The sequence below is a fragment of the Chiloscyllium plagiosum genome, unplaced genomic scaffold (genome assembly GCF_037043375.1).
Source record: "Chiloscyllium plagiosum isolate Xiang-an unplaced genomic scaffold, Cpla_swu_hap1 HiC_scaffold_11, whole genome shotgun sequence".
NCBI lineage: Eukaryota > Metazoa > Chordata > Chondrichthyes > Orectolobiformes > Hemiscylliidae > Chiloscyllium > Chiloscyllium plagiosum.
The window spans coordinates 73,718,053-73,732,885 of NW_028270149.1; the positions used below are offsets into that span (position 1 = coordinate 73,718,053).

Genomic DNA, 14,833 nt, shown 5'->3' on the forward strand with positions numbered 1-14,833 from the left:
GAGATAAAGGCCCCTCTGCTAAAGAGTAAGGGGGGGCCCATTCAGTAATTGGGCCCCACTGTTGCCTCAGCTATAGGACAAGAGGTCGTCTTTAAATATAGAGTATGGTGGACATCAAAGACTTAATTTGTTGTCTGTCAGTAAAAAGTGTATAGATCTGAGCGGGTTCATTAACTGTCCATGTACCAAAGATTTATTTTCTATGAATAAAGTATATTTTTGAAATTTAAAAAAAGTTCCCATACCAGAGATTTGAACATAAAATTTCAGTTGATGCTGTTGTGCAGTACATAAACTAATGCTTCCCAGAATTCTTCCCACAATGACCCCCTTTTTAATTCTTTAAAACTAGCTCTAGAGTGAGAGCAATTGTTGGGAAGGGTGATTGAGTGGAGTGGGATGAGCAGGGTTGAGGAGTGTTGGTGCAAGAGGATTTGTTGAGTGAGAGGACTGGGTATTCTTAAGCAGAGGTATTTTCAGGCAGAGACAGTTGCTGAGTTGGGGAAAGTGGGGGAATTATTGAGGATGTTTAAGACAGAGATAGATCAGTTCTTGAGCAAGGGTTACAGGGAGAGTGGGGTTGAGAAACTTATCAGCCATGACTTAATGGCAGAGCAGACTCAATGGGCCGAATGGCCTAATTTATGCTCCCAAGTTTCGTGTTCTTGTACCCGGGCACCATTCTGAAAACAGTCACGGGGTATTGGGGCTAGGCATTGTGGCTAGGTTGTGATTGCAACGGAGTCTCAGTGTCCACCTCAGAGCTGACCCAATAAGGACATTGAAAAAAAAAGTGCAATCAGGGCAGCAGGATGCTATCTGTTGACCGGCTATTTGGGATAATATAACTGCATCCTGGCCACATTTTCTGGTCAACAGCTACCATTACCGCGTCAGAACTCACGCCCTTAAATAATTGATAGACCTGTGACCCTAAGGGGGGAGTCCCAACTCACAGTTTGGAAACCCCTGCCTTACACTAGGGACCCATGTGCTCTCTCAGATGTATGCAGAAGATCCTGCCACCCTACCGAAGAAGAATAAATCTGTTTCCTGTCTCTTCAACCAGTGCCAGATGATCTGCTCAATGCCAAAGGACCGTGAACTGTACATGACAGAGATTACTCAGGAGGGGCACTGCTGATATGCCAGTTTAGGCACACCTCTGGAACAAATGGGTCTTGAACCAGGACCTCCTTGCCTCACTACCATTACGTCACTACAGCTCTTGAATTTGCTAATGTGGTGAGATTCAAACCTAGAACATTAACCTCCTGGATATTAGTCCCGCGACATTACCGCTATTTCTTCATCCCCCCCCCCCCCCTACAGAGAGAAGCTATATCAATAGGCAGACTTTCACGCAAGCTCCCGCACTCATCTCTCCCCTTGGCTACTCTGTAGTGAGCTGAGTAGAGCTGATTTCTGCCTTTTCCAGGATAACGAGTTGCCACTTGGGGGTTAAAAGAATTAGATAATCTAAATCCAAGTCCTTTTCCCTCTCTCTCTCTCTCTCTCTGAGCGCCCATGTGTTCACAATGTGCCTTGAGGGAATTAATTGCCTTTTGGATTCAAAGAGGTCCATTTTAGCCCTCGTCTGAAACTTCCTCATTGCTTTTGATCAGAAGTTTGTTTGCTTACTGGCTGGCGGTTATCTAGTCCGCAGTAAATCCAGTTGGCGATTGACTGGAAGCGAGGGTTCTCTCCTGAGAGTAGGGTCTGAGCTACTGAGCAGGGACGCAGCAATGAGATATTGATCAGTCACAGTCTCGCACGCATTCACATGTGTGACACACACACACACACAGAAAGAACAGAAAGCGTAAGGTGCCCACAAATATCAGATACTGGGGAAGTATGAAACACGTCACAGTCAATTTGACAGTTAATTTGTCAAAGCCCAATCGTGGTGCTTTATCGTTAGGCAACTTCCCCTTCTTTGATTAAGGAAATATGATCGTGTTGTGTGTGTGTGTGTCTGGGAATTCATTTGGTGATCAGCAGGGGAATCCGGACAACGCGTGGCCCGCAGGTAAGAATGCCACACTGTTCTCACAACATTTCCAGCGGCATGTTGCAGCAAGGCTGAATGGGGAGAGACTACCTGCAGAATTTGCAAATGCAGCATCTTCAGCCGTCAGTCGTAACGTGAGTGCGTATATATTATATATATGAAGTACATTCAGTATAAATGGTGACAGTAGTGGATAGATCTCCTTTTTGAATGTGAAATCGGGCGCAGTTCTCGAAGTGAATCAAGTGCCTTTTGTTTTCAAACGCACATCAGTTTTCGAAATCTCACTTTGCTAAAGGTTACACGTGAATGTGGAGCAGGGCGTGGTACAATAGGCGATAGATGAGGGTGGGGCGAAAGTGCAGTAAAATTAATACTGCAGAGAAATGGTGTCTGCGGCTTGTAGCCAGACCCATCGTGAAGGATGCAAAGGGGATAGCTGAAGATCGCTCCAACGGTAAAGGTAGACAGGCAGGAGGCTGGAAGAACGCAGCAAGCCAGGCAGCCAGCGTCAGGAGCTGCAGAAGGCGACGTTACGGGTGTAGCCTGATGCTGCCTGGCTTGCTGTGTTCTTCCACCCCCCGCCTGTCTGCTCCGGATTCCAGCATCTGCCGTTTTCTTTGTTTGCCTCTAACCACGGTGAAAGTGGCGGGAAACTCCCTCAGTAGGGAAAAGTAGGAACTGAGTTGTCCGCAGGTGGAAAGCCTTGCAACAGATCGAAACTGCCCGATAAAATTTCTTCCAGCTCTCAACAATGCAACTGGCGTCAATCTGAACTTTTAACAGCCCAACATACAGTACACAAGCCGAATACATTGTACACCTGCATCAGAGTTTTCTTAAGTCACCCCACGTCTGGCCTCCCCTTTGTACCCACGTGAATCACAAAATACATATCCCTGGTTCAACTTGTAAAAGAACATTTGGAAAGGGGGGGGGGGGGGGGTGGGGGGTCGGGTGGAGGTGATGTTTTCGGGTGGGACTCTTCCTCAAGACTGAGGAGCTGGTTACAAGGGTCCGAGACTGATATTGAGCTGGCTAATAGGTGTGCTGCCTGACGTGTCCTTCTTTTCCCGCGACTTTCTGTGTCTAAATCTGCTCTTGAAGTATTTCTCTTTTATTTTCCTGTGTCACCGACTGTAATTGTCATCGGGGGGTGGAGTAATCCTGCAATCTGACAGCTGGTAGTACCATCAACTTCTCCTGATGCATTTTCTATTTACACATTTATTTATATGGACCACTCCCAGCGTCCTGCTCCCATTAGCCACCCTGTAATCACAGAGCGCCTTATTAGACGCTGGCTTTTCGCAGCCCAGGCTCCATATTTTTATTCAGTACATGGTTTGGAAATAACCGAAAGAAATGTTTATTCACTTTTTTGATTTGTGTTTAAGTTGACTATTTCTTGAGGAAACATTTAGTCTCTCTAAAAAAGCACAGAACTTTTCTCACAGAAATTTGTGTCTTTATATGCTTCTTGTAACTTCCACACATCCTACTGTGTGCAAACTAGAACCTAAATGGTTCGGTATTTACAAAGGTTTGAAGGCACCCAGTATTTTGCTTAAAAAAACATGCCCTTTACTCTCACAACACGTATACGTTCATTACTTCACTCTGGGTTGGAGAATATATTGCTTGTTTGCTGGATGGGATTGAGAGGGATACTAATTTGCTGTTGATTTCAACCATCATTGGATACAGTCAGGAGAAGCTATGGTCCTGAAATTCTGCTGCTGACTCTCTGAAAGCCCTCTCCATGCTATTAAAGAGCATATCTTGGATATTTTAGATTATTCTTTGAGTGTGGGATGAGGGATTTACACAAACTCAATTTGTGTCACCATTGTGTCATCACACGCACTTACTGAGACAGAGGTCACAGCATGTTGAAGTTAAATGAATTAACACTCAATGAATGCATGGCCCATGTGTGCTCCCAGATTGGTTTGGATTGCCTGAGGGAGCTGGAGAGGAATTTTCAAGAGCTTCCAGAGTGTTGTCTTGTTGGGCATGGACTTTTTCTGTCATTTCTGTACCTCTACCAGAAGATTACATGGTTATGGGATGTGACAGGCTGGCAAGTTGGAGGAAATGTAATCACAATGCTCCAGCTATTATAAATGAAGGGCTGGTATGATGGAGCAGCTCGGTTCTTGCTGCCTGTCATTGTGCACATGAGAGTGATTGAACTGCAAGATAATTAAGTTACACATTTAATAAAGTGACTGTCTCTAACCAGCCAGCAAAAAAAAACAAGCGCCATAGTAAACTCACAACAAGGCAATTATGTCAGAGACAAAGCTTTAGTCTGGATTTATGTTGCACCTTGTTGCCATTATCTTCCTACCAGCTCTGTCTCCTGGAGTAAGTAATTAGGAATGCTAATAGAATATTATTATTAATTGCGGGATAATTGAATACAAAATTGGGAAGATTATGTTTCTGTTATGAAGGGTATTGGTGCAATCCCATCCAGAATATTTTGTAAAGTACTGGGTCACCTTATTTAAAGAAAGATGTAAATGAATTGGGAGCAGTTCTGCTTTGGTGACAAAGTTCACTAGACTAGTATCTGGAATGGAGAAAGTGAGGACTGCAGATGCTGGAAATCAGAGCTGAAAATGTGTTGCTGGAAAAGCGCAGCAGGTCAGGCAGCATCCAAGGAGCAGGAGAATCGACGTTTCGGGCATAAGACCTTCCTGAAGAAACGTCGATTCTCCTGCTCCTTGGATGCTGTCTGACCTGCTGCGCTTTTCCAGCAACACATTTTCAGCTAGTATCTGGAATGGGTGAGATGTCTTCTAAGGAAAGATTGGAGAGGCTAGGTTTATACCCACCAGAGGGCAGAAGTGTAAGAGGCAACTTGGTTGAAATATATAACATTTTGAGAGATATGAATGCAAAAACCAGGTGTCTGCCTTTTGGAGAATATAGAACTATGGGTAACTATTACAAAACAAAGAGTCACCCATATAGGGCTGAGACAAGGAGAATTTATTTCTTACAGTGGGTGGTGAATTTTTATAACTACTTCTGCAAAGGCAGTGGAAACAGAAACCAGGAACATTTTTGAGGCTGAGTTCAATAGATCTTTGCAAACAAAGAGGGCAAAGGTTATTGGAAGTATATGGAAATGTGTAATAACCAGCTCAGGTGACACAGGCTTAAAAGGCTGATTGCCTACTACTGCTCCTAATCCATTGTTCATAAGTTTGATTCTGTTGTGCTGTAAGATATGTGATTTATAGATATTTTAATATCATTTAGAATTTGGATTTTTTTGCATTTGTGTTTTTGGCTGTGTTTGTGAAGTGGTTTAATGAATGAGTTGTCAGTGTTTCTGGAGTCATTGTTTTTCAATTGGTATGAGAGAGAGAGATGTCCTGGGATAGCAGTGGGAAAATTTTTGTATTCTCAGAGTTTTCTGATTTTTCAGAGTAAACATTGTAAAGAATTTATTTCTCTTCAGCTTAGAAGGATCGGGAATTGATTTTTTTTTTTATTTTGCTGAGTGGACAAACCTACAGCTTAGTTTCAGTTTGAGAAGTCCTGGTTGAAGTTTGACATATGAACAGTTTCTCTGAGAGAAAGGAGTTAGTCAAGAACAGTTAGGAAATATGTTATCTCAGTGTAAGGGTTTCAGTTGGGAATTGCAGACCAGAAGTGTGTAATTAGAACCAGAATTGATTATATGAAGCTAAGAAAATTTAAGCTCAATTATGTGACTATTTCAAGAAAAGGCTATCTACCTTTAAGACCGGGAATTGGAAAAGAAGATAAATCAAACATATAGATGTGTTGAAGAAGAGAATCCTCGTTCTTATGTTTGAGTACTGTAAAGTGATGGCGTTGGGATAGGTGAGATTGTGTTTTTACTCTGATTCAAAATCTTGCAAATTGTGAAAAATGTAAATATTTGGTTTATTGTATTTTCTTTTCTGTGTCTTGTTTTAAAAAAGTAGCCAATATGTGGTGGCAATGGACATAAAGTGGCTGTATTGTGAAAATTATTTCATGGAATTTGAAGATGGCTTTGGAGTTTCCTAGAAGTGAAAGATTTAACAGTGGATTATTTGAAATCTTTGATTAAAACTAGAGAGAGATAGCAGGCAAATTGAAAGTTGGAGTAGAAGCAGGATTTCATAAGAGTCAGGTACTTAAAGTGATTATGTAATACAGAACAACCTCTGTTATCCGAATGTCAATTATCTGAATTTCAAATTATCCGTAAAAGATCTCAAGGTCCCTTAAAAATGTTATCCGTTATTTGAACAATCAGTTATCCAAACAAAAATACACTCCGCCTGTCTCATTCGGATAATTGAGGTTGTTCTGTATTTAGAACTGGAGAAAGGGAAATCTGAAATTCAGGTGTCAGAGCTGGAATTAGGAAAGATACAGTTAGAAATTAAAAACACAGACTTAGAGAGAGAGAGAGAGAGGAATGAAACAACTTAGAGTTATAGAGTCATAGAGATGTATAGCATGGAAACAGACCGGTCCAACTTGTCCACGTCAACCAGATATCCCAACCCAATCTAGTCCCACCTGCCAGCACCTGGCCCAATTCCTTCCAAACCCTTCCTATTCATATACCCATCCAGATGCCTTTTAAATGTTGCAATTGTACCAGCCTCTGTTAGAACAGAGATAAAAATGGACAGATAGGGATTTAAAGAATCTTGAAATGGAAATTGAGAAAAACAAGCAAGGGAGATGGAAAGTGAAGAAAATAAAAGCAGAGGGAGATGGATTTTCTTTTAAAAGCTTGAGCCTTTAAGAAGTTTGGGGTGTGTGTTGACCCAAAAGAGCTGACAGCAAGGAAAGAAGGAGGAGGTAGCAGTTTGAAGGATTATTTTGATTCCAAGGATAGATTTGATTTAACTAAGAATCTGCACTTGGTGCCAAAATTTATGGAGAATGGAGTTGAAAAGTGTTGCACATCATTTGAGGAGGTAGCATGACAGCTGATGCAGTCAAACAGTGATTAGACCTTAATGTTAGAATGTTTTGATGGGTATAGGTATAACAGTGTATATGTGGCAGTTTGGCAGGAAGATAATCTGTAGAGTACAAAGCTGACAAAAAAGGCAGTTCTCAATGCTTTTGAGCTTGTGCTGAAGCTTACCAATTAAAATTTAGGACTGTAAGACAAAAACCTATGGACATTTGTAGAATTTGCAACGAAGGAAGAAATGCTGTGTCATCAGTGATTTAGATCACTAAAGATAGCGAATATTTCTGAGAATAGAGTCATAGAGGTGTACAGCGCAGAAACAGACTCTTAAGACCAACTCGTCCACGCCGACCAGATATCCTAAATTAATCTCGTCCCATTTGCCAGCATTTGGCCCATAATCCCTCGAAATCCTTCCTGTTCATAGACCCATCCAGGTGCCTTTTAAATGTACCCGAAATTCTGGTAACGGAGGAATTCAGAAGAAGCATTCCTCCAAACATAAAGGCTGAGTTAGATGAGCATCAGTTATTAAAGATGAGATAAACAGCAGCTCTGGCAAATACTGATCTTGCACACACAATGATAAGTGAGGAAATTGGAGGAAGAGGATCTTTTCCACCCATGGAATTTCTAATGTTGGAGAATTGTTAGAAGGATGCTAAAATAATAAAGGAGAAAAGCCGGAACCAAAAAGTTGTAGAAAGAAAGTAATATACTTCTATTGTAATAAGATGCGACATACGAAACTCAGTAATTGCTCAAGTTTAGCGATTGTAAGGGAGATAAATGGAGACTAATTGCAGTAGTCGGAATATCTAAGGAATCTTCATAAAATGATGCATCAGAAAATGGGTATTAAAATTGTATGCAGAGAACATGTTTCCTTAGAATGCAGTAAGAAGGGAGAGATGACTCAGTCATTCTTTGAAAATTGACAAAGAGAATCAGACCATTTGAGTTTTTGAGTATTTTGACTCAGAAGAAGATGTACTTTCTTATGCTTTGAATTTAGGTGCTAAACCATTAAAGATATTGACAGACACTGGAGCAAATTGGTCACTGATGCTGGCTGGTATGATTTGTTCCAGTCAAGAGTGTGGTGTTGGAAAAGCACAGCAGGTCAGGCAGCATCCAAGGAGCTGAAAAATCGATGTTTCGGGCAAAAGGCCTTCATCAGGAGTGGCTTTTGCCAGAAACATTGATTTTCCTGCTCCTTGGATGCTGCCTGACCTGCTGTGCTTTTCCAGCAACACAGTCTTGACTCTAATCTCCAGCATCTGCAATACTCACTTTCGCCTGATTTGATTTGTTTTCCAGAGGGGTTAACAAAGGAGAAAATATTGACCGGAGGTAAACATGGAGGTCACAAACCTCTCATTATATGTACAGATTAAAGAATGTTTTAATAAATGGAGAAATTGTCATTAAGTGCCCTCCTATAGAAGGAATTGGTTTTATTTTGGAAATGATCTGGCAAGTTCAGGAATATTGGTTTTGCAAAGGATGCTGGAACAACTTGTGGAAGTAAAATAAACTGAAATTTTACAAAAGGAACATTCTGGGTTGTTCCCTGGCTCTGTTATGACTAGTCTCAGTCCCATTGAATTAGACAGGAAGAAACAATGTATAGAACAAGGGAAGTATTTAAAAATGCAGTTATCTGACACAATTTTCAGTGATATAACTAAAAAGGATGAAGATAAAGAGAATAAAAATGTAACAGAATTATTCAGAATGAAGAGTCATCCAAAGGCCTACTCTGAATCAGAACCAATGTCAGAGATATTGATTGAAAGACAAAACTTTAATGAGGAAATGGAGACCACCTTACATACCAACTGATGAAGAATGGGTAGTAGTCAATCAGGTGGAATTTTGTCTGAGTTTCACAACTACATTTGAGTTGCTCATTAAATTCCACTGGCAGGCAAATTGGGTATTAGGAAAATGGCAGCTATGGTATTAAAACATTTTATTATGCAGGATGAAACAAAGATATTGCCTTAAATGTCACATGTGTAAGCTAGTGGGGAAGCCCTCAACCCTCAATTAAACCTATGCTTTTACTTCCAGCTTTTTATTTGTTTTTAAAGAACCATTTGGCAGGGCCTTAACAGTTTGTGTGGGATGTAGACCTAAAACCAGCAATGTGAATCAATATCTTTTAGTGATTGTGGATGTTTCCACAGGATTACCTGAGGCAATGCCTCAAGGAAAAGTCACTGCAAAAGTGTCAGTGGAAAAGTTAATACAACTTGTTTACAAGATATAGATTACTAAGAGAAATACAACCAGATCAACGTTCACATTTTATATTGCAAATATACAAATAAATAATGTATAGTTTGGGAATAAACAATTTATATCTTCTGCTTATCACTCACAATCTCAAGATGCTATGGAAAGATGGTATTAAATGTTGAACACTGTGATTAGAGCTTATTGTAGGTACTAATGATGGGGTAAGACAGTTTTTTTGTTGCTGTTTGCCTTTAGAGATAATTCTAATGAGGCCGCAAGGATTTAGTTCTTTTGAACTAATATATGCACAAGAGTTAGGAATATTAATTAAATTTAATTCATAATTAATTCTTCCAGCCAATGTTTTTAGTTTCAGAGAGAAACTAACAGCTGGCCAAAAAGCATTTGAATGATGCTCACCAAACAATGAAAACTAGAGCAGATAAAAAGTCAAAAAATTCAAAAAAATTGTTGCTGGGGACAAGGTGTTAGAGCTTTACCTATGGGGCACCATTAAAAGTAAGGTTCATTGAACTTAATCAAATCAAAAATAAATTCATTGATGTAAATTATATAGTGAGTACTCTAGACTGGAGAAATGAAACAGTGAATGAGTCTCATTGACATGTTAAATAGATATTGTGGAAGGGATGATAGTCGGGAGACAAGTATACTTACAGTGGCAAAATAAATAGGGAGGGAAATAGAAATATCAGAATATTGGAGAATGAAGCAGGAACTCAAAATTCAAAAGTTGAACCTCCCACAATTAAACTGGACAATGTGGAGATGCTTAGATAGCACCATGATTTATCTTTCAAAAATATAAAGGTGACTTATAAAGGCTATTCCAGAATTATAAATTGACCTGTGGGAATGGGCCACGTTGTTCATGATGTTAAATTGGGTGATGGAATACCTATAACAGAGAGTTCTAGAGAGATTAGTTCATGTGGAGGAAGATGCTAAGTTGATGATGAACAGCAGCATTATTGAATTACATCTTGGCAACTGGAGCTCTGGATTGATCACAGGAATTCTGTATTTATTGCAAAGTCAACATGGTAATAACTTGGACTGGTATTCGCTTCTAAGTTTGGAGCACTGCTTTGAACAAATTAAACACACACAATTTGATATAGCTTGCAAAAGGGATACTGGCAAGTTCTGTTGATTGATAGAGCCCAAGAAATATTAGCTTTTGTCACACTGGATGCAAAGTTATGCTGTTTGGAATGAAAATGCACCAGCAACATTCTGATGATTAACCAAAAAGTCATTGAATGACTTTGTGCAGTTTACTTTCACAATTTGGTTATTTTAACCAAAGCTAAGGAGAACGTTTATATCAGTTGACTGAACTGTTTGATCAATTACCAATGCAACTATAAATCAAGCTAAAAGTAAATTTGCGAAAGTAAGAATGACTTAATGGTGTTATAGTGTGGGACAATTCTGTGTAGTGCCTCAAACACTGAAAGTAAGAGCTTTTTTGGATTTCCCCGTGATTCGGACATGATGTGCAGTGGATTTTATCACTAATTTTCTCCAAATGTCAACACTATCTTGACACCTTTTAATGAATTCCTTAAATGAAGGGAAAAAAAATTGGATAGATGCTAGAGCATTGGAACATTGAAACAATTTGAAAAATGGTCTGATAGCAACACCAGTTTGAGCTGCACTGAACTATCAGACCCTGGGTGAGACCAGCAACATTGGATGTTAATTGCAAGATGATGAGATATGGATCAATTGGCCTTTAATTTTCTTGGAAACATTTCAGGACAGAAATTAATGATTGTTTTGATGGAGCTTAATTCTCCAACCATATAATTTTCAAAGTTGTTCATGATGCTGAAACAGAAAATGTCATAGTGGACACCTTATCCAGAGCATTTCTGCATGATGCAGAGTTTTACAGAGCTCATTGACTAATGTAAAATGTGGTTGGTATGTAATTTGTAGTGTGTGAAATGTCCACTTATTACTATAATTAATATGATATAGAAATAGTGTTGAGATAATCTTTGACAAGTAATGAAAGGCCCTCTGGAATGTGCGTCAGTGTTGGTCATGGAACTGTCTGATGGAACAATTTGAAAATCACACCTTTATTAAAATGTATTGATCATTATTCTTATCTCATTTATAACAGAGTGACTGACACGCAATAAAAATTTGGGGATACAAAGAGTGAGATTTAAACTGTACCACATCTGCTTTGTAGGAAACACAGTCAACATTTATGTTTGAACATTTCACGTTGCTGTAAAATCTTTCATATCCTTCAGCTGATTATATGTTTTTGAAGGGCAATTAGCATTGTTTTATAAGCGTGGGTAGCCAGGATTTATTGAAAAGTAAGGTCCCACAATTAACAAGTGAGATCAAAATTTTCTAGGTAGATCTTCTAGGAAGAGATGAATAAGTGAGCTAATGGTTCGAACTTTGCAGGACCTTTTTAAATCAGCGGGTTGGTCAAATGGCATTGATAGGCACTGAGTGGCCTGTTTGTTGTTTTCTTAAGACCATGCCACTTTGGCAGAGATGTCAACTCACCCACCAAATCTCTATTGAACCACTAAAGTTAGGGGCTGCCTCCTGTCTCAGTGGAGATGGGAACTCCTGCCAGGTGAAGGATTTGCCTGGTAAGTTCCAAGTTGTTGGCAGGGACTACTTTTGTGGAAACTCTATGGTCTTGGGAAGGAGCACTGGTGCGGCCTACTGTCAGTGACCTGCCCTGGCTGACAAGCCTCAGAGCCTCCCCATTCCAGGTGTAATCTTACCAGCAACGACTTAACTAAGGATGGCGCTGATGAGGCTGCTGGCCAATTCCTATAGTTGGACTGGTTTTGTGGGCGGCACGGTGGCACAGTGGTTAGCACTGCTGCCTCACAGCGCCAGAGACCCGGGTTCAATTCCCGCCTCAGGCGACTGACTGTGTGGAGTTTGCACATTCTCCCCATGTCTGCGTGGGTTTCCTCCAGGTGCTCCGGTTTCCTCACACAGTCCAAAGATGTGCAGGGTCAGGTGAATTGGCCATGCTAAATTGTCCGTAGTGTTAGGTAAGGGGTAAATGTAGGGGTATGGGTGGGTTTCGCTTTGGCGGGTCGGTGTGGACTTGTTGGGCCGAAGGGCTTGTTTCCACACTGTAATCTAATCTAATAATCTAATCTAATCTAATCTAATCTAATCTAATCTATGATCCATAACAGAATGGTAGCAGCAACTTAATTTTGTTGTCTCTCCTCTTTTAGTCCAGCAGTGGGACCTCTGGCAGTTTGCAAACATTGTGGACATTACATCAAATTTCTGACATTGGCAAACTTGAAGCATTAACTCTTGTTTTCTTTCTATAAATGTTGTCAAACCTGCTGAGTATTACCAGCATTTTCCCTTTTTATTTCCAATTTTCAACAGCTGCAGTATTTTGTTTTTGTAAATTAGGTCAACAATCAGTTTATCCAATTTTAATTGTGTTGCTTGAGAGAGAAACATTGACCAGGAAACAAGTTTTCACATTAACAACCGGTTGTGGCAGCTCCACTGAAAGATGCCTCCTCCAGCAACACAACATCAGTGCTGCACTGACAGCTGGTACAGAGTGTGAACTCTGACCTGCAGCTTGGTGACACAGGCAGAAATTGAGCTTCTAAACTGTTGCAACAAACTAATACTAAGCCTGTAGCCATGTGTTGGGTCAGTGAATGGAGCAGCCATTCTGTAGCAGTAATGTCCCATGGAGGGTCACAAGGAGAATTTCGAACTAGTAGCCTCCGGTTGGGTTCCCCTTCTAATAGCTGTAATTAAGCCAAAGTTATTTTCCCTTGGGATTTGGTAGGCTCTTGCATCTCAAAGGATTATACTTCCCCATCAAAAGATTGTGTGTTTGGTCCTTCATTTGTGCAGCATTATCAACAGTGAAATCACGATGAGTAGAATCATAGAATCCCGACAGTAAGACTCAGATAAACCAAAACACTGGTTGTGTTCCTGCCAGCAGAATAGGAAATCTAGTAGATGGATGCCTGTGATGCACTGACTGGTAAATCTCCAATAGTTAAACTCATGGCACGCATATCATATACTATGCTAACCAAATGGAACACAGTTTGACCATGCTAGAATTTGAAATCACAAGCAAGCCCACATTGAATGGTGCAAAAGAATTAGCGAGTTTTGAGAAGATTTGTAGCTCAGGTTGAGGTTCTGGGTGTAGTTTTGCTTGCTGAGCTGGAAGGTGCATTTATATCAGAAATTTATATCAGTGGGCCTTTTATATCAGAAGATAATTCCAAATGTAGCTGTCTGGTATCTCTGTTCAAATGTCAGTGGAGGCCCACTGAAGATGTTACCTAGTAGAGTGACGAAACATCTGGAAATGAACCTTCCAGCTCAGTGAGCAAACCTACATCCGGTGCAAAAGAGTCTCCCACACATCCTGTATTGGCATGCATCAAGAGGTATTTTTAATGTGAATGAAGCTGAATTGTTTTTACCACCTTTTACCAGATCCCTCCTTAAGGATGAAATATGTAATTGTGGGAAGCAATGTACCACTGCCATGGTTTGCACCAACAAAGGTGGCATAGAAAACATGCCACTTCTTGTGATGGGAAATGTCCAAGAAACCATATTGCATGTTCAATATCAGGATACGACCCATGCAGCGTGAGGGTAACAAAATCAGTTGGATACCTGTCAACATGTTTGAGTCATGGATTGGGAAATCAGACAGAATTTATCAAGTGGGGGGAATTGTGGGAGGGAGGTGAGAAGGAAAGGAAATGTCTGATGACTGATGATCTTCCCACCTTCCTCACTGAAGCTGCACTGGGACTGTGGCGATTTTCTGCCATTTCTCCCTGCACCACAAAAACATGGTTGACTACATTTGCAACAAGGTGGACCCATACAAGCACACCAAGTCAGAAAAAACACTACTGGGCTTTTCCAGAGCCAACTCCCAAAGTTCTTTTCCAATGCCTTTTTGTTGCATAATGTCAGACCACTATAAGAGGTGCACAAATTGAAAAATGAAGATTGTTTTTTTACATGTTTATTGCATCATTGTGTTTTCATTTGATTTTGTTGTTACATAGGGCATGCAACTTGGGTTATACCGGGGCTTCCTTGACCTAAAACAAATTTAGGAATGGGGCCCCCTATGATTTATTATTTGTAATTTCACCATAAATATATTTCTGCAAATAGCTTTAATACTCCTGAATTCCCTTCTTCTCGTTGCTATTTAATTATTCCTACTACATATTACACATTTACTTTCATCTGTGTGGTGAGGCATGATAGTATTTGTCGACAAGGCTGTCAAGTGACATTTGAATAGAGATACCAGCTATATTTTGAATTATCTTCTGATATAAATGGGCTATTGAGTTGGCGGGGGGGGGGGGGGGGGGGGGGGTGGAGGTGAAAGAATACTGTTGTCTTATGTAACTTATAGAATAGTGTGAGGATAGATTGAAGAAGTTGGGACTGTTATCCCTGGAGAGAAGAGGGCTGAGAGGAGATCTGATTGAGGTTTTCAAAATCATGAGCGATCTGGACAGAGTAGACAGGGGAAAGCTGTTTCTGCTTATAAAAGAAAG

General features: G+C 40.3%; 1 protein-coding gene across 6 annotated transcripts in view; it reads left to right on the forward strand.

Annotated features, from left to right (window-relative positions):
* The first annotated feature begins 1,803 nt into the window (after positions 1–1,803).
* Positions 1,804–14,833, forward strand: part of LOC122557120 (putative G protein-coupled receptor 174) — a 53,948-nt gene continuing 40,918 nt past the window's right edge. For 2 of the 6 annotated variants that reach the window (XM_043704452.2, XM_043704448.2), the window contains exon 1: positions 1,805–2,032. Coding sequence is in view for 1 of the 6 variants with exons in the window: in XM_043704447.2 (XP_043560382.1) it covers positions 2,090–2,148 (59 nt within the window). In the remaining 5 variants the exon portion in view is untranslated. Of the gene's footprint in view, positions 2,149–14,833 lie in introns of all 6 variants that reach the window. The other 4 variants (XM_043704453.2, XM_043704447.2, XM_087992168.1 and 1 more) reach the window with 4 other exon arrangements.